This window comes from Penicillium chrysogenum, assembly GCF_028827035.1.
Source record: "Penicillium chrysogenum strain IBT 35668 chromosome Unknown utg000004l_segment0_segment0, whole genome shotgun sequence".
In the NCBI taxonomy this organism is placed as follows: domain Eukaryota; kingdom Fungi; phylum Ascomycota; class Eurotiomycetes; order Eurotiales; family Aspergillaceae; genus Penicillium; species Penicillium chrysogenum.
Window position 1 is genome coordinate 2938742 of NW_026622752.1, and position 20624 is coordinate 2959365.

The window sequence follows — 20624 nt, forward strand, 5'->3', positions numbered from 1 at the left end:
ATACGGAGCAAGTCAAAAGAAAATAGAAAAGAAAAAGAAATTCCATATTCTGATGTCATCAGGGACGCAAACTACCGGGTGGATCTTTTTAAAAATGCTTAACACGCCATTATTGATGCATTCGGCTAATGGGTTCCGCTCCTTCACAACTCTGATTCGTTGAACCACAACTACCACGATTAGTAGTGCCTTTTTATTCTTTTTATTAAATTATTTTTGCATTCTTTTATTTTTTATTATTATTCGAAGGCATCGGGCTTAACTCGTATGGAGTACTCCGTAGACACGGGGGAGAAAAATATTTATGCCCCACGATGAATCTCCTTGCCACATTCGTCAAACTCCGTTGGAGAAGCAGAGACTCAAATATCTCCCTATTTCCTCCTCCCCCGGGTTTCCTCTTTTTTTCTCCGCGTGTCTCTATATACCCAGTCATTCCACTCATTCTACTCATACCGACCATACCCACGTGTTGACACTGGGACTAGTCCTTCATAACTTCTTGGACTTGTATAGATTGGTTATATCGTGATCTTCTTCTATTCTTCATCATGGCGCCAAAATATGCTGGCATGTCCGGCAGGCCCCTGAGTTTGACGGTGTCGACCATCGCCACTATGGGCTTCTTGCTTTTCGGTTACGATCGTGAGTATACATTGACCTAGTATCATCCAAGTCCAACGCTGCTAACAATCCACAGAGGGTGTCATGTCCGGCATTATTGATTCCGATGCCTTCGGCAAGCTTATGCCTATCACCCATGGCGACTCCACCATGCAGGCCTTGGTGACTGCCGTCTACGAGTTGGGTTGTCTGGTTGGTGCCATGTACGCCTTGTTCACTGGTGACAGGCTTGGTCGTCGTCTCATGATTATTCACGGTGCTTGGGTCATGATCATTGGTGTTATTATTCAGATCGCTGCCGTCAAGGGCCATGGAGCTACCGCCCAGTTCTTCGTTGGCCGTATCATCACTGGTATCGGCAACGGAATGAACACATCAACCATCCCTACCTACCAGGCCGAGTGCTCGCGTTCCTCCAACCGTGGTCTTCTCATCTGTATCGAAGGTGGTATTATCGCCATTGGTACAATGATTGCCTACTGGATCGACTTCGGTGCCTCGTACGGCCCCGAGGACCTCGTCTGGCGTTTCCCCATTGGCTTCCAGATTATCTTCGGTGTTATCATCATCATTGGCATGTACTATTTGCCCGACTCTCCTCGCTACCTTATCTCCAAGGGCAAGGTACACGAGGGTGAGAATGTGCTCGCTGCTCTCGGTGGTTACGAAGTCGATTCCCACGAGACCCAGCTTCAGAAGCAGCTTGTCATCGAGTCCATCGAGGCTGCTGGTGTTGCTGCTGGTGCTGGTTACTCTGACCTCCTCACTGGTGGCAAGACCCAGCACCTGCGCCGCATGCTTATCGGTTCTTCATCGCAAATCGCCCAGCAGTTGTCTGGTTGCAATGCTGTGATTTACTACCTGCCTGTCCTCCTGAAGAAGTCTCTCGGTCAGTCTCAGTTCATGTCCATGCTTATCGGTGGCATCAACATGATTGTCTATGCCATCTTCGCTACCTTCTCCTGGTTCTTCATTGAGAAGATCGGTCGCCGCAAGCTCTTCATTGGTGGTATGACAGGTCAGATGGTTTCTATGATCATCGTCTTCGGTTGCTTAATCCCCGACCAGACTGGACCTTCTAAGGGTGCCGTCTTCGGTCTATTCCTCTACATGTCCTTCTTCGGTGCCTCGATCCTGCCTCTCCCCTGGCTGTACCCCGCCGAGATCTCGCCTCTCCGTACCCGTGCCAAGGCCAATGCCGTCTCTACCTGCTCGAACTGGCTGTTCAACTTCACTGTTGTTATGATCACTCCGGTTATGATTGACAGCATCTCCTGGGGTACCTACCTCTTCTTCGCTGTGATGAACTTCATCTTCATTCCCCCCATGATCCTCTTCTACCCTGAGACCGCTGGTCGCAGTCTGGAGGAGATCGATCTTATCTTTGCCAAGGGTTACTGCGAAAACATGAGCTATGTCAAGGCTGCCAAAGAGTTGCCTAAGCTCACTGATGAGGAGATTGAGGCCAAGGCTGCTGAGTATGGCTTCGAGTCTCACCGCCAGCAGGGTGATATGGAGAACGCTGGTGAGAAGGGCTCTCCTCGCAGCACCTCTAGCGATGGAAAGGATTTCCACGAGGAGACCGAGAACTCCAAGAACATCTCTTGAGAGCCAGCCTCTCTATAAGCTCCACTGAGCGGTTGTGTTTCAAGTTGCCGGCGTGACAGCGCTGTGCGCTGCCATTTCTCAATGTTATGGCTGTGCTGTTCTCTCTGTCTAATAAACGGATGAACGCCAGATTTGCATTTGTCTTTTCTCTTTTTCTTTGCTATTTCTTTTATTTCTTTTGACATTATATACCCATTGTTTCTGGCCTGGAGGATGACACCGCCTGATGCCGGCGGATGATCCTGTCTGCACTCAAAGTATAGTGCTATTGTTTTTTTTTGATAATGACCTCCGAAAATGGTTCGGTCGGCCATGGGAATTGCCAGCTTCATGTACATGCGCTTTGCATGATACCACTAGAGGAGAAACACATTATATTTACTCTTTTCCTACGGAGTATGTAAATCGTAAATGCCCCTGCATGTGCCAACGTCAAACCTGCCTCTTTAGGGTTGAGTTTAATAGTGACTCATGCGGGTGCTGCCTTGCATGAGGCTGATAGACCCCAGTGCAAGGGGACCATTCATAGTCCTCACAAATTAAAATAATCATCACGAGTATCATCACGGGTATAATCGCCCCAAGAGAACCTGGGCAAAACCAATCAACATAAGTAAAATATATTAATTTGCAGGCTGACAGTTTAACTTCAGCCCTTTGTTCGCCTGTATATATGCCTTGAATCTCAGGTTACCAATCAGCATGAAAGATAAAGTCCGGTTAATAGAGAGTTGCATAGTTACTTTCTTCATTTTTCTATTTCCCCCCTTCTTCTTTTGCTATCCAAGACACGTGCAGGTGACCTCGTGAATATGAACATCGGCTGATACCGCCCGGAACATCAGCTTTTCTTTTCTTTCATCTCTTCTTGAAATCTCCCTTTGACCTGATTGCTTTCTTTCGCGTTGTCAAAGGATTTGGCTTCTGTGCACATATAATGCGAATACAAAACCTTGACCCCCGCTTCCTCAACCTCGGGGAAACATGAGTTCAAGCCTTGAAGCTAAGATTGTGGTGCTTGGAGCACAGGGTATGTCGTCCGGGGAGTGCCCAGTTTCCAATCTGTATACTCAAGATTGGAAACTGAACCAAACAGTGTACTAACGTTAATTACAGGGGTGGGAAAGACTGCGCTCGTGGAGAGATACTGTAAAAACACCTTCAACCCCGCAGCGGCTTCAACCATCGGCGCGTCGTTCGTGACGAAGCGCGTCCTTGATTCCACCTCCGATACGATAGTAAGATTACAGATATGGGACACCGCTGGACAAGAGAGGTTTCGCAGCATGTCGAGACTTTACTATAGAGGAGCCCAAGCAGTGCTCCTGTGCTATGATGTCAGTGCATCCACTCCCGCACCATTTCCCCTCTCCATTCTTCTTGCGTTTGTTGTATTTGTTGCCTATACATGCGCAACCTACAACATAAGAAAGAAAGAAAGAAAGAAAGAAAGAAAAAAGCCACGCAAACACTAACACTAACTGGGTACACAGATCACCGACCAAAACAGCTTCCAAGAAATGGCCGGTTGGCTACGCGAACTCCGCAAAAACATCACACCCAACGATGACGGCACAGACTCCCTCATCATCCATGTCGTAGGTACAAAATCTGACATTGTCGCCGACGACCCCTCCCGCCGCCGCGTCCCCTTTGAGCGCACAATCGCATACGTCGCCGAACAACTATACCCAACCCAAGCCTCCACCCCGCCACCAACCGCAACAGCAGGCATGGGTGGGCTAGGCTTTGGAACGTCTGTCTTTGGAGGGAGTGGTGGCAGCGCATCGAACGCCAGCGCCAGCGCTGCAGCACTGCAGAGTCCGGACTCGAAGCGCAGTTCGGCTTTCTGGGGACAGGAGATTGGGTGGGACTGCTGTCATGAGATCAGCGCGCGGGATGGCGAGGGAATCGATGAAGTTTTCCGCGTTATCACGCGTAAGCTGGTCGAGCAGCGCAATCGGCGGGATAGCGAGCTGGCTTTGTCAATTGCTGGTACGCCCATGGCGAATGGGGTCGTCGGGCCTTTCAACCCTGGGGTTGTGGAGGGCACAGGGAGTTTCCGGCTTGGTCATGGTGATAAGAGGAGGAGTTGGCTGGGTTTGGCGGCAACCGGTGTTAATGTCGCTGGTGCCGACGAGGAGCGCGTTATGCGTGCGTCACGCAATAAGGGACGATGTTGTTGATCATTGAAGAGGATGGGGGCTTGTGCTCTTTGCTTTTTCTTGTCTTTGCATTTGAGCTAGCGTTTCTTCTTCTTTTTCTTTTTTTCCTTTGTACTTTTTGTTTGATTATGTATGAATTTATGGGTTAGAATAGTGTAGTTAGGGCTTGGATTGGTTACGGCCTTGTCTTGTTTCTATTTGGTGTTAGCTATGCATGAATGAAGATACTGTTCCTCTGTTCAATAAGGATGCCATATACAATCAGCATATGTCACTTGAAAGGATCGTCTCTATAAATCGGTTGTGGAGTCGGTGGATCCGATCATCGATCGCCACTGATTTGCACTATGATGGTTCTATGAAGATGTATATCTTGTATCTATGGATGGTTTTACTATAACGCCATACTAATGGGAAACAAGGTCATGCAGTTCACCTGATGATACACTCTTACCCAGGCTGAACCCCCTCATTTCGCTTACAGCGGAGAATTTCCTCCCCCAATTGGTCAAAGAACCCACGGGGCCAATCGAAGAGAACTGCCCAGGTGGACTGTGCTTTTGCTATCAGAAGGGACCTGTCGATTTCAATAATTTCAATCGAATCCATGTCCGCGTCACACTTTAGGGCCAAATTTCTTTTGCCAAATACGTCCATTTGCTGGGCATATCTCTTCTCTTCTCTTATCCCCTCCAAGCTTTTTGTTTTATATCCAAAATAATTCTATCTCTTTTACTTTATTTTTTGATACCAAAACAGACTGTGCTCGTATTCAACCCCTCAGTTCCATCCATCCTTGATTCCATCTCACTCACCATGTCCGGGGTGGAGGTGATTGCGGTCGTAGCCTGTGTGGCAGCTAGTAAGAACATCTCCTGTCCTATTATCAATAGACGAGATTAACAACCCCAAATCGGCAAACAGTCGTCTCCGCCTACAGTGATGGAACGAGGATGTTTACTGCCATTAGGAAGAAATACCACGAGCGCCAGTCCACCCGGGAACTAGAACGGTCGCTCGCACGCGGCCGTACTGAGATCCAATCTCGGTTCGACCAGCATCGCCAAGAGCTTGGCTGGCGATACGAGGAAGGTGACTCGATCGCTCGTGAGCAGATGAAAGATATTATCATCAAATTGCAAGGGGCGATGCTGAGACACCTTCGCGAGGCGCAGGAGCGGGGGACCACGTTGGATCTGATGGCGTTACAGACAGAGTCCGAGCAGGGTCGCGCTCGCACTATACTTATTTTGGGAGACTTATACCAGCGTCTCTCGAGGCCACCGCCTGTTCCACCGTCTTTTTCGCTGTCTATCGAGCCGACCTATCATGGGATGAACTTGTATGGCCAAGGACATTCCACCAAAGGTCCGGATAGATACTTACCATTCCATACAACGGAGATGGGCTATCCATCCGGCAGATATCCTGTATCACCAGGTAGTTATACACAAGGCCAGTTCCTACCGGAGGCCGTCTGTGCGTCACCGACGGAGACACCGGGGCCAGCGAAAGAGAGTGAGGCTACCAACCCAAGACCTCGCACGCGATCATCGGGCATTGGTTCAGTTGTGAGCAGTATGGGCGACTTGTTCCATCCCCGGCCAGGTCGTTGGAGTATACCGTCATTCCCGTCGTCAGCGCCCGAGCCTTGTTACCTACCACAGCCCGGAGGAAATAACGAAGCGTCGCCGCCGACGCCAGGACCGATTCCACAACTTGATATCAGACCGGCCACGCCGCGTAGACCCAAGCTGCGATCAAGCTCGATACCCCACGATGTGTATTGGGGCAACCCATGGAAGCAAGAAAGCCCCACAGACTCCGACTCGGAGGACGCCATCAGCCATACCCCGATCGAAGAAGAACACAACCTCCTCTCGCCGATCTCCCCATCCACACAAGTCCGCCAAGATTCCGTCTCCGCAAACTCGACGGCCTCAACAGACTCCAACACGTCGAACCCCTCCACCCGAAGCAGCACTGACCGATCTACCCAAGCAATCCGACCGCTATGGCCACCCAGCAAAATGAACAACTACCTCGGGTTCTGCAAAGGTGCGTGGAAGGTGCACACGGGATTTCGTGGATTCAAGATCTACTCCGAGCCCGGAACGGGTTATTACACGCAACAGTCATGGCTGCGGTGTACGAAGTGCGCGTTTGAAGCACCCATGGCCCGTAAGAGTTCCAGCCACAACCCGCAATTCGAGGAAAGCGTGCGTACGCATAAAGCCAGCGGTATTCGCTATCGATTCGAGTTCTTGGCGAAATCACACGTACCTTGTAAGCGGGACCCGGCGGCGCATTTTGCTCCTAATACCCCCCGCGGCACCTTTTGTTGTGTCTTCTGCTGTGCGATGGCACAGGGCTCGACGCAGGTTTGTGGAAACCTGGATACCTTTCTGGCTCATCTAGCGGAACATCATTGGGCGGTTGAGAAGGGAACGTTGGATGTTTTGCCTAGTCTGCGGTGTGTGGTTGGTCGGCTGGCGCCTGATTCGGAGTATTTTGATGTGAATATTTTGCCGGTGCGTGGCTGATGTCTTGGATATTATCTTGGTGGCTGCCTTGGGTTTATTTTGGGGATGATGTCTTAGGTTTGGATTGGAACTGTATCTGGCGTTGGTCATACCCGTTTTTAGTTTTGGCGTTGGAGTATATCGGAGGATTGAAAATTGATCTGCACTTAGTTCAAACACGGGAGATATCCCCTTGCATGGGATGTGTATCATGTGTAGTGTCCAATGGAGAAATGGTTTCAGGAATGTACATCAACTGCTGGACCAGGTTGATATTAAGCGTCGAAGTAACCTTACACAGTCGAGTAAGCCTTATTTACCCCTGAATAAATGAAATTACAGAAATCAAAAATATTAAAAAAATAAATAAAATAAACTCAAGCAGATTGGCCGAGATCCTTCATTTCCTCCAATCAAAATTTCCCCAATGTCCCAAAATGGATCAGAAACAGAAACAGCCGGAGTCCGCTCTCCCAAATAAGGAAAGCGCCGACTTCCCTTCTTTTTTTTTCCCCGTTTCTTCATTTATTTTTTAACCATTTCTCTTCCTGGAGAAAGGGACCTCTTCCGCCTCATATTACTTATTTCAATTGATTCCATTCCTTCTTGAAGTACTTCATCCCTTGACTCGGCACTTTCGTCATCTCGCGTTCAAAGTACGCGAGTCAGTTTGATCCCCGGCCTCCACACATGGGTCGGTGCTTATTACTTCCCTAAGGTTGCGTTCTGAGACACTGGCCTCTTCTCATCTCTCTCACACACTCACCACCCCTATACCCTCTCCCTCGAACCCGACAATCACGTTATGCGATGAGGTTGTCACTCCGTGTTAGTGCCGCTGCCGCACTAATTATCCTCACTCTCGTCTTGGTCTGTCGCAATCTGAAGACCAAAGGTGAATCGCTTCAGGATATATGGCACTTCGATACCGGCTCCTTCCGCACATCCCTCAGACCAAAACCTGAACCTGATAATGGACCGCAACGGAAATGGCGGGTTGCGTCGGATAATAAACCCGCTTTAATCTACCAGACCACCGAAATCGTGGTCCCTAACCAAGGTGCCATTGTGATGGGCAAGCGCAAGGAGGAAGATACCGCTTGGGTTGGCGCAGAACTGTCAGAGTAAGTGTGACTCGACTATGTTCCCAGAAGAAGACAGCCTAATGAATATCTCCAGATGGCGCAGCGTCATTTACACCGTCGACGATACCAATGCCCCGACGCACACACCGAAGAACAAGGGTCGCGAGGCTCTCCCCTACCTTCAATACCTGGTCGACCACTACGACGACCTTCCGGACGTTGTGGTCTTCCTGCACAGTCACCGCGACGGCGTAATTGCCGGCTGGCATATCGACACCATGGATTACAGCAACGTGGACTCGGTGCGGGCATTGCAGAAAGAATTCGTGCAACAGGCAGGCTTTGTCAACTTGCGTTGCCAATTGAGCCCTGGATGTCCCTCGGCCATCCAACCATTCCGTCAACCCCCGAATCCCGAAAGCCCGGGTGAGGCTCATTACGCTGCTGCGTGGAAACAGCTGTTCCCTGGCGAGCCGGTTCCCCGCGAAATCGCTGCCCCGTGCTGCTCCCAGTTTGCCGTCTCCCGAGAGCAGATTCTCCAGCGTCCCCGTACCGATTACCAGCGCATGTATGACTGGGTGATGGACAATGACCTGCCGGACGAGGCTACCTCGAACATTATGGAGTACTCATGGCACATCGTTTTCGGCAAGGATCCTGTCTTGTAAGTTGTCCTGCAGTTATGTTATTTCCCCCGCTAACATGTTTGATTGTAGCTGCCCTGATTTGTTCCAATGCTACGCAGATGTCTACGGCGAAGAAGTCATCTTTAACTACTGATCATTCCAAATCACGGTTCTGATGCCCACAAGGGCCCATAGCTCTCTTGTATTCGAACCAGAATACGTTTCTTTATTACCCGGCACTTGCCGTAACTCCCTAGGGGAGAAATACCATGGTTACTGGGAAGATGCAGTGCCAATGCCGTATGATGACTTGCTTCAATGTCTATTTTTTTCCCCCTGTCAGAAGCAATTGTACAAAGACTGAAATGTGCCGGGAGGGCTATCACAGTGATATCATCTGTCTCGCCTCGAGTTGCACGTCCAAGTCATGAGCATGAGATATTCCTTTCGTGCTACGGCACCCATGTATATTCTATTTCCTTCAAATCTTATTCCTGTTCAATCATACACTGGGTAGCTACCGCGTAGCTATACCTTGCTATCCTGCAGAACCATCTTCCTGGCAACCTCATCCCACCGATACATCCCCCCACTACCAACATTATAATGATAATAATTATTGGTCCCGCCAGGAACAACAGCCCGGCGAAAGGTGATATTAATCCGTCCCCTCGTCGCCTCCCCTGCCTTCCCCTTCCGTTTGGGAATACTATGCAACCAATTCGACTGCGTCGCCCCGCGCATAACCACCATATCCCCTGATCCCAGAGTCATCTTGACCTGCTGCAGTGGCACCGTAGCAGCTGGCCTAGACCCAGGAGAAGAGACGGTATTCAATGTCGCACCCGAATCCGTACAACTCCCCCGCGTCGCACTGGTGCTACCCGGCCCGGGTATTGAGCGCGCAGCACTAGGCACGCATCCACCCGTCGTCCGGTTCGCAATTCCCCCCGATACGAAAGGCTTATGTTTCATTAGAAAATCCCGCTCGCCTCCTAGTGACAGCGAGGCGATATTCGGCTCGGGTCCGAGGAAACGCTCGTCATCCGAGTGGAACGCAATACTGTCGTCTCCGCTGGCGTAGTAATTTACCAGGCAGAAATTGTAGCCGGGGCTTTTATTATCTGCATTTGCGCTTGCATTCGCTGCTTCGACCTGTCTCCGTAGGAGATCGAGGCAAGCTGGGATTGGGCGTGGTGTGCAGTTGTATTTTGTTTTCGGGGTTGGGGTTTTGGTCTTTGCTTCTACTAGAAGGAGCCCGTTGGGGTTATCCTGTTCTTGGATGAAAGTCGATGTCTCATCGACTCCGAAGACTGTTGTCCATCGTGGTGTGTTGATTTGCGTTTCGATGTCGCCGCGGCGTGTTGTGTATTGGACGCGGTAGAAGGGGAGTTCGCGACGGAGGAATTTGAACAGCTCGTTCGCTGTTGCGCGCGGGATGTATGGCTGGAAGTGGAGGAGGTCGAGGTTTGGTTGGTTGTTGATTTCCCGGGGTGCGTTTGCTGGGGTTGCATGTTCTAGGCCTACTTCGATGTGGGAGGGGAGTTGGGCGATTGGGATTGGATAGCTTGGGTGCTGACTCGGTGGTTTGGTGTCTTCGATTGGGATACTGTTTGGCTCTGGGGGTGAGATTGCGGTTGCGGTGTTGGATTCGATGGGATCGGTTTTAGGACGTTTTGGAGCGGTCGTTGACGGCTTGAAGAATGCATCGAGTGTGCGTTTCGCCATTGCAGGATGAGGGGGTGTTGGGCCTTGGTAATTGGGATCGGGGCAGCCCACGGGGTGTGTTCGTGCGCGCGACTTGGAGAATTTATCGGTGATGTCATTTCCGATCCCGAAATATAATTCCCGATCTATATAACCCGATCTGGCTTGGCGTACATCTTGTAGCATGATTGTCATGTCATTCGCATAGTAACTTGAGATCACTTTCTCGGGCTATATAACTATTGCTGGACTCCTTCAGTCTCGGCAATCTTAATCAAATATTTCACCGCAGAAGCCTTGCCGGCCTCCAGATCTTTCAATGCGCCCTCGAGACCCCCCAATCCACCTTTCCTCACTTCATATGGGTGGCCTGAGAACCAACCTTGTGCCAGACCTTGGCCAATAAATGGGAAGAAAGCAGCTCCGAATTCCTTATCACCAAGAGCCTGGCCCTCAGCAGGGGCCATATGAACAGACCCAACCATAGTCCGATGGATGCTGATTTGCTCCTTCACCTTATCAGGCTCTGCAGGTAGAACGACAGTAATCCTCCCAGGTGCATCGAGAGCAGCGCCAAGATTCACATAGCTTCCCTTCTCGGACACGGCATCGTAGGCATGGTGAATGGGTGTCCCCTTACTGGCAGCCTTGATCGCCGAGCGGACCGCGTCATCACCCTCACGGTAATCGACGATCGTGTCTCCCTTTTCTCTGCTGATCAGCGTCTCAACGAAGGCTGCACCTTTGCCTGCAACAGCGATGATAGGGTGAATGTTCGATAGCTGAGCGAACTTGATCGCAAATGCGCCAACCGCTGTGGCACCGCCGTACACAACCAGCGGTGTGGGCTTATCAGCAGGAGCCCAAGGTAGAGGCAGTCTCAGTTCTTGATATAGGCCCAAAGCAGCAGTCATCGCAGCGAGGGGGATAGTAGCAGCCTCTAGCAATATGTTTAGTTTCATCCTCATAATAATCAGGACGCGGGGAACATACCTTCAAAGCTGGTCTTCCCGGTGAGGTGGAATGTTGTATGTTCCCATGCAATGGCGTACTCGGCATAACTTCCATGCGGGCTGAGCATCTCGTGGAACGCCGCCACTTTGTCTCCCTTGCGGAAGTTCCGGACTCCTTCCCCTACTGCCTCCACATACCCCGCGATGTCATCTCCCTGGTTCAGGACAGTATCTGGTTGCCATTTGGGGACTTTCCAATCCTTCGGGTTGGTACCCGACACCACTACCCGGATGAGGACCTGGCCGGGTTTGGGAGTGGGGATGTCAACATCGCGGATGATGACCGAAACGGTCTTGTCGATAATGGCTTCTTTCATTTTGCGACTTGTGACTTGAGACTTGGTTGTATTCAAACAGGTCAGTTCAAATGATTTATATGAACCTTGGAATATATTTGACTTGTAAGAATGTCCCGAGGACTCGGGCCGACGGTTTCCGGGTCGAATTACTAATTGAGCCGGGGAAAAATGAGGTCATACGAAAGTGGGTCCACGAGACTCCAGGTATATTGGTAAGACTGGTAGTACTCCGTACTTTGTACATACATGTAGACGAACAGAAGGGCTATAACCAGTTCTTCGTATAGTCTGAGGAATGTTCTCGCCTACCCGCCACTTACTTGCTTCCAGGATTCTTCAGGGAAACACTTCGATCCAATAACCACTTCGCGAGCCGTGGCACCACGATGACTTTGATAGGACTGAGATCACGGCCTTGCTGGTTGGCAATATCCCGCATATTACTTACTATCAAGCGAGTACACTCGGGGATCTGACCACCGATGAATATTGCCTCTCCGTGCCTTCTACCGAATTGACCACCACCCTCAGAGACACCGACTTGGAACAGAAATGGTTGGCCACAGAAATGAGGCCTAGGCACTCCAAAATACTTTCCTTTGCTTTACCTCTCGCACCATCGCTAGCAACGTACGCTCCGAGCTGTCGGCGTCGTCTCGGAAGCTTCATTCCCAGAGCTTGTAAAGCACCCCGAGGTATTCATCCGCTATTGCGTATCACTCATAGTGAGGAATCTGCTCGTTCAACTCATGGTTTCGGGCTGCGTCGTCCGAGTACGAAGTGACAATATTCCACACCATATGACCCTGGCTGAATGGTCCAGATAGAGAGTCAGCGTGCGAGCGCGTACGGTTTCTCGCATGCCCACACTGGAACTCACAAAAATGAGGTTCCGTGTGACAGCGGACATGGGACGAACAAGGTACAACATTACTGGGGCCTTTGTATACATCGTACGCCCCCGGGTGTGCGCAATGGACATCGCATAGAAACCGGATTTGTCAAGCGACTGAGCTAGCTCGGTCTAGAATGACAGATATTTGTACTGATCGGTCTTGCTTTTTAGGGTGCTTCCATAGCCCAGGCACCATATGGCCCGGGGACCGCTTTGTACATTTAACGGGCAGAAGTGTACGCCAAGCGGTGTCACCATCGCACAGGGTTATTGGAGGTTAATCTCCCGTTTGCAGTCGGTATTCGACATTTGAGATGAATATTTTGAATCCCATATCGGCCGATAAAATAGTCTCTGTGGGGTACGCAGTCATCCTGGTCTTTCGCGATTTCAACTCGTTTTATCGCAATCTGGAAGTCAAGGCACGCAATCCCAACCAAAATCCCCTTTGCACCCACATCCGTTCCGCAATCACCATATGTTTACCTTATTAGCTTGGTTTCGATCTTCCAATCACCCTATGTCTAGACATGTTAGTCGCGTCTCTACAACTCATTCCGAATAACGCAATTGCGGACATGGACGACGTGAGATATGTCGCCCATATGGCAACTCTGATTGCTATGCAGTCCTTCAGAGCATGTCAATTGGCTGCAAATCTACAGGGACCAGGCCCTGGCATTGAACATGTGGTGGACCTTCCTGACAATAAATATTTCTCCGTCCTGCGATTTTGAACTTGGCTTTACTTTGCCCAGACATGTCTAACACGATAGATACGTCCAAGTTGGCTTTGATCCCCCAGGGGGGCGGCCTATGGCCTTCTCATTGGCCTCAGCGTGTTGTTCTGTGGTGTCATTTTGATTGCCGTCAAGGTGCAGAAAGCATATCTTGCTGAAGATTCTGGAAAATCGGAAATGTTCATGGTTGCCAACCGATCCGTAGGGAGAGGATTGTGTGCGTCTGCAGTTTTCAGTTCCTGGATGTGGATAAACGAAACAGTATTGTGCGCGGCTATGACATATAGATACGGTCTTGCGGTGCCTCTGGTATGTTACCTTAATACCCTCAAATGCCTTTTCACGACTAATGGGCCATAGTGGTGGGGGTCTGGTCTCTGTTTCCAAATTGCACTGATGGCAGCACTCGGTGTTATGGCCAAGATTCGGGTACCTTATGCTCATACATCGCTTGAAGTGGTTCGGATGCGCTATGGCAGGATTGGACATCTCGTGTTTATTGTGCTCAACCTCGTCAACAACGTCTTCGGCTGCGCCTCGATGATTATGACGGGCTCTCAGCTAATTCATGGTGTTTCCGGCATGCACTATGTAGCGGCAACTATCCTTGTTCCCCTCGGAGGTCCGTGTTATTTCTATTCTGAGAATATCTCAGGAACCAAGAGCTAAATTCTTTATAGTTGTCCTCTATACAGCCGTCGGTGGCCTGAAGGCCACATTCCTGACGGACTTTTTGCACACTGCTATTGCCCTTATTCTCATCATCTATTTTACGATCGCTGTTTTGACAAACTCGTCGGTTGGTGGACTAAGTGGCTTGTATGATAAACTTATCGCAACAGCTGCGGATAATTACATCCCCGGAAACTATGAAGGTTCACTTCTTACATTCAAGTCCAAGGATGCAATTATTTGGGGGTTGATTCTAAAATTTGGAAACCTGGCACTTGTCGCCATGGTAAGTCGATCCCAAGGCAGTCTTTGAAAGGCCCCTAGCAAAAACTACCGATATTCACGAAACGTCAAGTTTTTAAAAAGCTAATATGTCATTGGTAGGATACCGCATTTTGGCAAAAGTCCTTTGCGACGGAGGTTAAGGCAACAGTGCCAGGATATAATATCGCTGCATTGGCTGTTTTCGGTATCCCCTGGGGTCTGGGCACAGTCATAGGGTTGGCAACGAGGGCAATTCACGATACACCGATTTTTCCCACCTACCCCAGCTTGCTTACCGCCACTGAAGTCAGCTCGGGCATGGTGATGCCGTATACCATCAAAGCACTCATCGGAGACAAAGGCATCATTGGATTCTTTTTCCTTTTGTTCATGGCTTTGACAAGTACCGTTGCCTCCTCAATGATTGCTGTCAGTAGCATCTTGTCTTATGACATCTATAAGACATACCTCAATCCAAAGGCTACCGACAAGCAAATTGTGGGAGTAAGCCACTTGACTGTGGTTATCCACGGTGTCTTTATCACCGGCATCTCCATCGCTCTCAATTACGGTGGGGCAAACATGACATGGATCGGGTACCTGAGACCCATCATCTCATGCCCGGGAATCATCCCTATGATTCTAACTTTGTTCTGGTCTCGGCAGACCCGGATAGCTGCAATTATCTCTCCCGTTCTTGGCTTCTTTACGGGTCTCGCTGTCTGGTTGGCAACAACCGAGTATATGTACGGCACTATCAACATCACGACCACTACAAATCCTTATCCGGCCCTATACGCTGCCATCGCTTCCTTCTTTACGCCGGCCCTCTATTCCGTTGTACTGTCAGTCTACAAGCCTTATAAGTTCGACTGGAGGGTGTTCCTTCGAATTGAACTGGCAGATCAAGCAAAAGCCCAGCCGCGCCCCCAGATACTATCACATTGAACGAAATCAGCCAGGAAGACCCCGCAAGTGATTCGAAGAGTGTAGCTGAGTGTGTCAAACCAGCTGTCGATAGTCAACCAGAAAGAATCAACAACGACCTGGAGCAGATTGGAGACAAGGACGAAAAGAATCATACAAAGCAGGCTTCGTCCCCAAATTCCGAGGAAATCAACCTCGATGTTCAGCACCCATTTGACGACGCAACGTTGGACGAGCTGTACAGATGGCTCAAGATTGCTTGGTATATGTTCGGGGCTATTGTGCTGATCACGTTCGTTGCTTGGCCTCTTCCGCTATATCGCGACTACATCTTCACGAAATCATTCTTCGGTGGTTGGGTAGTTGTTGGCATCATTTGGCAGTTCGCTGCTTTTGGGGCGGTTGTGATTTTCCCACTTTATGATGGATGGCACGATATTGCGATCGGTGCGAGGGGTATCTGGAAGTCTTCCAAAGAGTATATAGACAGGGCCAAGAGAAGTTAGACGAGCGCGATAGATAATTGGGTAATTCGGAAATATCGCCCAACACAGCTGTGTAACCCAACGATACTTCCCACTCAATAAACTTTGTACGCTCTTTAAAAGCACATATTTCTACTATACAATATCTTCAATCGGGACGAAACCTAGTGAATTGGCTAGGGAGCTCTAACAGGTGCCTACCGTACGCAGAAGTGTTAACCACACTAATCCAATAGTAAAAATGACTCTATAAATGGTAAACTTTCTGCTGATTTCTGCCGAGGTGAGGGAATGAGATCATGGTGTTTGAGACCACAACATCGGCATTTATGTGAAGCAATCTGTCCAACAATCCACATTAAATTTGGCTATGGTGTGGATGAAACATTAGTACCTGGCATTATATTGCGATGGCTATAAACAAGACCCTTTCAAAGTCGAGTACTATACTGATAATTACCCGTAACTGGAAAGTTGTAGAGACCACTGCCACTAGCCAAATGACCAACCCCCAGTCTTGTCAGCAAAGAAGTTATCCGGATCATACTTCTTTTTGATTTCTTGCAATTTCCCATATGTAGAGAAGGTTGATAAAGGATTTTGATCATAGTTTGCGTCGTTGATAAACAACGGAAGACCTTCGGCATTGGTTGTCGACGCAACCATATCACGGAAGCTAGACTGTATGGCATCATAGTCAGGCTGGCTCATTCCCGGCAGCGTTGTGATCAAATAATTCAACCAGAACCATGGACCGTCGGGCATATCCATTGCATTTCCACCCTGCGCCTTGCTGGCGTCTGTCAAGCTTTTTGGGACAGGCTGGAAATCAAGCGAAAGGAGTAGATATTTGCCTTTGTTCGACTCGCCCCAGTTACGCCACACATCCAGGGCATTCTTGCACTCATCATTACCAGCACGGTGGACTCCAACACGGAAGATATTGTTTCCGCGTGAAGCCTCGGTGGCGATTGGAAGTGGCATATCGGCTACCTCGGGGTAGGACTTTAGACCAGTAGTGTCGAGGAGGTGTGGAATGCTCGTGAAGTTTACGAACGCATCGCCTGCATCAGGGCCATCGTAGACTAGGAACATGATGATGACCTCGTCCAGGTTGAGTTTCAAATCGGGGGTGGGCAGCTTCTCGTAAGTACCGATAATGCTAGCTTTGGGGTCGGTGTTGTACCGGATAAAGTTACTAATTGCCTCAACGACGGTATCCTTCTGGGGAAAGGCGTAGATGATATTTCCCGCGAAAAATTGCCCGATAGGGTAACTCTGGACCGTATATTTTGTTACAACACCATAGGCATTGCCTCCGCCACCACGGGACGCAAAGAACAGGTCAGGATTGGAAGTATTGGACGCTGTCACGATTCGACCGTCAGGAAGTACAATTTCCAGTTCCCTGAAAGAATCACAGGCCATGCCATATTGGGGAGAGAGATAGCTCATGCCACCACCCAGAGCGAGACCGGTTCCCACCCCGGAGAGTCGAGCTCCAACCACAGTGCGGTTATAATCCCCGAAGTAGTCGTATATGTCGCCAAATATACCACCTGGTCCGTATGTTGCAAGCGTGGTGTCTGGGTCATACGATTTTGCTGAGAGGTTGCTCAAGTTAATGAGCACGCCTTTGTCGGTTGACGAAAAAAAATTGTTAGGGTTGTGGCCTCCTCCTCTGACTGCAAACCGGCTGCCGGATGCTTGGATGGCCTGAAGAGCCACAGAGACATCCTCTGAGGATGAAGGATAGACGACACAGGATGGCTTGTAGGCATCCTGGGGCGTGCTCCAATACTCAGTGCTAGCGACATATTCCAAGCTAGCTTTGCTGGTGACGACTTTGGAAGATCCCAGTTGCGATGTTATATTGGAGCAAGCTGCCGGACCGGGGTCAGTTGCCAATGAACCAACAGACCCCAAAACGCCCACTAGGGCCAAGGCTAAGTATATCATGATTGATATGCTAAGTCGGAACAAAGCAGCAAACAGAATAAAAAATTGGGTAGATTGCTCTGACAATAAAAAGCTAGATCTACTAACAAATCGAGCGCATTCTTATACTTCCTTTCATCTACGCGTGGTGATTAATACCAAAAGCACCTCGGCATATCTATACGACGCGAATACGATAAACGGTAGAAATGCGAAGAATTTCAGCGATAGGCCTAAAAAGGTCTGAGAGACGGTGATCGTAATCTTTTTGGCATGTCGATCAACGGTCATTCTACCATATAGCTGGGATGCGGGGAAGCATCCACGAGGAACAGGCCCAGTGATAAACGCAAGGGTTGTCGGTTTATGGAAAAATTGTACAAATTGCGGTAAATAGTGCTGAAACTTCTATATTGACCTCGGCCTGTGCAATCCAGTTCAAGTCGCGGACATGTATAATCCAGCCAAGGAACATGATTGTTTTTGAGTAGGCGCATCGATAGTACTGACTTGTTACCCTGGTAAAACAGAAATTGGTAGAATTAGGAGCAGCAAAGCTAGGCCGTTGGGGATACGAAACATAGAGCATGTCCCATCAATCCGCTAGTCCTCTTTATGAAGTAGGCCTATTTTTTCAGTGTTGGCGTTTGCCACCCTTGCACATGATGAAATTCTAAACGGCGAACCGACTTTCGCAGTTAGATAATATATTCACTTGATTTAGCGGTTCTCTCCGGGGTCGATTACTACGGAATATCTGGGAGAAAACGGGCAAATAGAATTGTTTGCCCCTTCAATGCCGTACCTTTCCAGAAACCGATAGCATATTACCCTAGGCCGGATTCCCCCGTGTTATGGCAGTGACAGGCTGCATTTGCTTGCTAGCTATTTAGTATATTAGCTAGCCTCACCCAGTCAGAGAATCAATCCTTCTTCTATCTCTCTCTCCCTCTGGCCTCTGCCAGATCACCCCGTCTGTAGGTGGCTAGTTGTATGATACTCTCCCTTCTCGGACTCCTCCTGCCAGCTAGGTCACCATCGTGCGAATGTACTGGACCATCTTGTCTCATTGAGATCATTGCTATCTCAGCATTTCGGAGACTCACGTTCTCATCACTACGCCGCTCACAGTATGGGACAGACCTACCACGTCGGAGCCCAAAGTTCCCGACCTTATTCTCAATTCGGGGGCGAAAGCGACTGGCAAGTCTAGAACCGGGCAGCATATGGAGCCGAGTTACAATGATAACACACTAAAAGGTCTCTGACTAATGAATGTCCCAACGGCCGCGAATAATGGAGAGACGACGACCGCAGTGAAAAGTAGCGATAATGCCCAGTCCGGCCGATCTAGCGAAGCGCCGTTATCCTTATATATATTACATCAATTGTCAACATTATCATGACTTGTCTACACTTGCCCGTGAATTGCAAATCCTGGAAGCAGCGATGATGTAGTCGCCAAGATGACAAGCGGCATGTCTGGGATTCCCGAGAAGAGGAATAATCCAACTTATCGAGTTGGAGACTTTTGCGGTAGGAGATGCGACATAGCCCTGGAGATTGTCAGACTGTTGACCAAGCAATGGGTTTGTGGAGTTGAGGCTGAGCCAGGGATGCGCTAATCCGAATATAGTATGCACCGCGTGCTTGAGTAGATGCGATTGGCCAATGATCCTTTCGAGTGGATTGTCCCTAACTCTTATATCTCCATAAGGCGCGTGGGTCTGATTATCGAAATCATTTTGCACTGCCCTACGACAAGAGACAGATAGGAAAGCAATGCGAGCTGAGGTGACATTGGAACAGTTAAATAGCAGACAATGTCCCATGGGTTGAGGTTAATACAAGCATCACACAATCTCTGTTTTCCTCTTGATTTCAATACTCTTCATTCTCACTTGCGATTATGGCCATCGATTATCGACATGGGATCTCGATCCTAGAGATCATTGTTTACTCTCCAACCCTCTTCGTTTCTATCTGGATGGCATTCCATCATGGTTTTAAAAGGAGCTCGGGCTGGTTCTTTTTTATCCTATTTTGTCTTGCCCGCATTGTTGGCGCAGCATGCCATTTGGCCACAATCCAATATCCTTCCAATGTTAATCTATACATTACCTGGGCTGTCTGTACTTCACTCGGACTGTCGCCATTACTGTTGGCTTGCATTGGCCTTTTATCACGAGCGTGAGCAGCACCTTTACTCGTGGAGTTTGATGAATTGCAGCTAACCACATTTCTCAGAAATGATTCTATTATGCGAAAGACCGCCAAGCCTCTACCTCCGAAAGTATTCCGACTTGTCGGGATATTTGCACTAGTGGGCGTGATTCTGAGCATCGTCGGCGCTACAAAAAACTCCAATATTGCCCATGGCTTTGTGACCATAGAATCGAAGGTTGCGCTCATCTTCTATCTCATTGCCTGGATCGGCGTGTTCGGACTTTTCTTCCTGATTTTGAAACGAACTCAAAGTATTGAGGATGGAGAACACCGCCTCCTCCTGGCTGTTGGAGTCTCTCTCCCCTTGATCTTCGTGCGATTAATATACTCTTTCATCTACACCTTCGGTCAAAAAGCCGAATTCAATATGCTGTCAGGAAATGTCACAATCCAGCTTGTGATGTCTCTCCTTGAAGAGATTTTTGTTGTTCTTCTATGCCTGGGTATCGGCCTTACACTTCAAGTACGACCCGCCGCAGAGTACACGCAACAAACCAGTGTCGCCAGTGAAGAAGAGAATTCATTGGAGTTGGAGGGTGGCCATCTACAGGGGCAAACCCATGAAAAGGTACGAGCTCAAAGACCAAAGCGTCGGGGTGGTCCCGTTACGAGGCTTATAATGTTTATTGTGGATGAGGCCAATGAACGGAGGCAATGAATGATTACATCGGCCATGGTTATATTTCTGATTGGAGCGTTGTGGTACACGGGTGTCAGAACTAGTGATTGGATTTGAATGGATGTATATAATATTCAGAATACAGAGAATGAATCTTCATTTTGACATCTATATGCCATAGTGTAGATTGACTATCTATTGGAATTCTT

The 20624-nt window shown here is 49.1% G+C and overlaps 10 protein-coding genes across 10 annotated transcripts; 6 read left to right on the forward strand and 4 right to left on the reverse strand.

Moving 5' to 3' along the window:
• Positions 1-551: 551 nt before the first annotated feature.
• On the forward strand, positions 552-2232 carry N7489_007065 (putative MFS monosaccharide transporter; the record flags this gene model as incomplete). The annotated part of the gene is made up of 2 exons (XM_056712815.1): positions 552-645; positions 701-2232. The coding sequence occupies 2 exons, from the start codon at positions 552-554 to the stop codon at positions 2230-2232; spliced, it is 1626 nt and encodes a 541-aa protein (XP_056566530.1).
• Positions 2233-3216: 984 nt separating this feature from the next.
• On the forward strand, positions 3217-4418 carry N7489_007066 (Rab family GTPase; the record flags this gene model as incomplete). The annotated part of the gene is made up of 3 exons (XM_056712816.1): positions 3217-3262; positions 3349-3569; positions 3726-4418. 3 exons carry the CDS (start codon positions 3217-3219, stop codon positions 4416-4418), a joined length of 960 nt encoding a protein of 319 aa, XP_056566531.1.
• Positions 4419-5213: 795 nt separating this feature from the next.
• N7489_007067 (uncharacterized protein) lies at positions 5214-6940 on the forward strand (the record flags this gene model as incomplete). Its single annotated transcript, XM_056712817.1, has 2 exons — positions 5214-5259; positions 5322-6940. 2 exons carry the CDS (start codon positions 5214-5216, stop codon positions 6938-6940), a joined length of 1665 nt encoding a protein of 554 aa, XP_056566532.1.
• A 789-nt stretch (positions 6941-7729) lies between these two features.
• N7489_007068 (DUF3431 domain-containing protein) lies at positions 7730-8784 on the forward strand (the record flags this gene model as incomplete). The annotated part of the gene is made up of 3 exons (XM_056712818.1): positions 7730-8043; positions 8099-8668; positions 8721-8784. The coding sequence occupies 3 exons, from the start codon at positions 7730-7732 to the stop codon at positions 8782-8784; spliced, it is 948 nt and encodes a 315-aa protein (XP_056566533.1).
• A 374-nt stretch (positions 8785-9158) lies between these two features.
• N7489_007069 (uncharacterized protein) lies at positions 9159-10523 on the reverse strand (the record flags this gene model as incomplete). Its single annotated transcript, XM_056712819.1, has 1 exon — positions 9159-10523. The coding sequence occupies one exon, from the start codon at positions 10521-10523 to the stop codon at positions 9159-9161; it is 1365 nt and encodes a 454-aa protein (XP_056566534.1).
• Positions 10524-10576: 53 nt separating this feature from the next.
• On the reverse strand, positions 10577-11667 carry N7489_007070 (zinc-binding alcohol dehydrogenase family protein; the record flags this gene model as incomplete). The annotated part of the gene is made up of 2 exons (XM_056712820.1): positions 10577-11277; positions 11331-11667. 2 exons carry the CDS (start codon positions 11665-11667, stop codon positions 10577-10579), a joined length of 1038 nt encoding a protein of 345 aa, XP_056566535.1.
• A 698-nt stretch (positions 11668-12365) lies between these two features.
• Positions 12366-12740, reverse strand: N7489_007071 (Nitrilotriacetate monooxygenase component A/pristinamycin IIA synthase subunit A; the record flags this gene model as incomplete). The annotated part of the gene is given in 3 exon segments (XM_056712821.1): positions 12366-12518; positions 12530-12673; positions 12696-12740. 3 exon segments carry the CDS (start codon positions 12738-12740, stop codon positions 12366-12368), a joined length of 342 nt encoding a protein of 113 aa, XP_056566536.1.
• Positions 12741-13304: 564 nt separating this feature from the next.
• N7489_007072 (sodium:solute symporter family protein) lies at positions 13305-15653 on the forward strand (the record flags this gene model as incomplete). The annotated part of the gene is given in 6 exon segments (XM_056712822.1): positions 13305-13330; positions 13350-13593; positions 13645-13906; positions 13965-14242; positions 14341-15101; positions 15125-15653. The coding sequence occupies 6 exon segments, from the start codon at positions 13305-13307 to the stop codon at positions 15651-15653; spliced, it is 2100 nt and encodes a 699-aa protein (XP_056566537.1).
• Positions 15654-16124: 471 nt separating this feature from the next.
• Positions 16125-17591, reverse strand: N7489_007073 (FAD-binding oxidoreductase; the record flags this gene model as incomplete). The annotated part of the gene is made up of 1 exon (XM_056712823.1): positions 16125-17591. One exon carries the CDS (start codon positions 17589-17591, stop codon positions 16125-16127), a length of 1467 nt encoding a protein of 488 aa, XP_056566538.1.
• Positions 17592-19830: 2239 nt separating this feature from the next.
• N7489_007074 (uncharacterized protein) lies at positions 19831-20454 on the forward strand (the record flags this gene model as incomplete). The annotated part of the gene is made up of 1 exon (XM_056712824.1): positions 19831-20454. The coding sequence occupies one exon, from the start codon at positions 19831-19833 to the stop codon at positions 20452-20454; it is 624 nt and encodes a 207-aa protein (XP_056566539.1).
• Between the last annotated feature and the right edge of the window lie 170 nt (positions 20455-20624).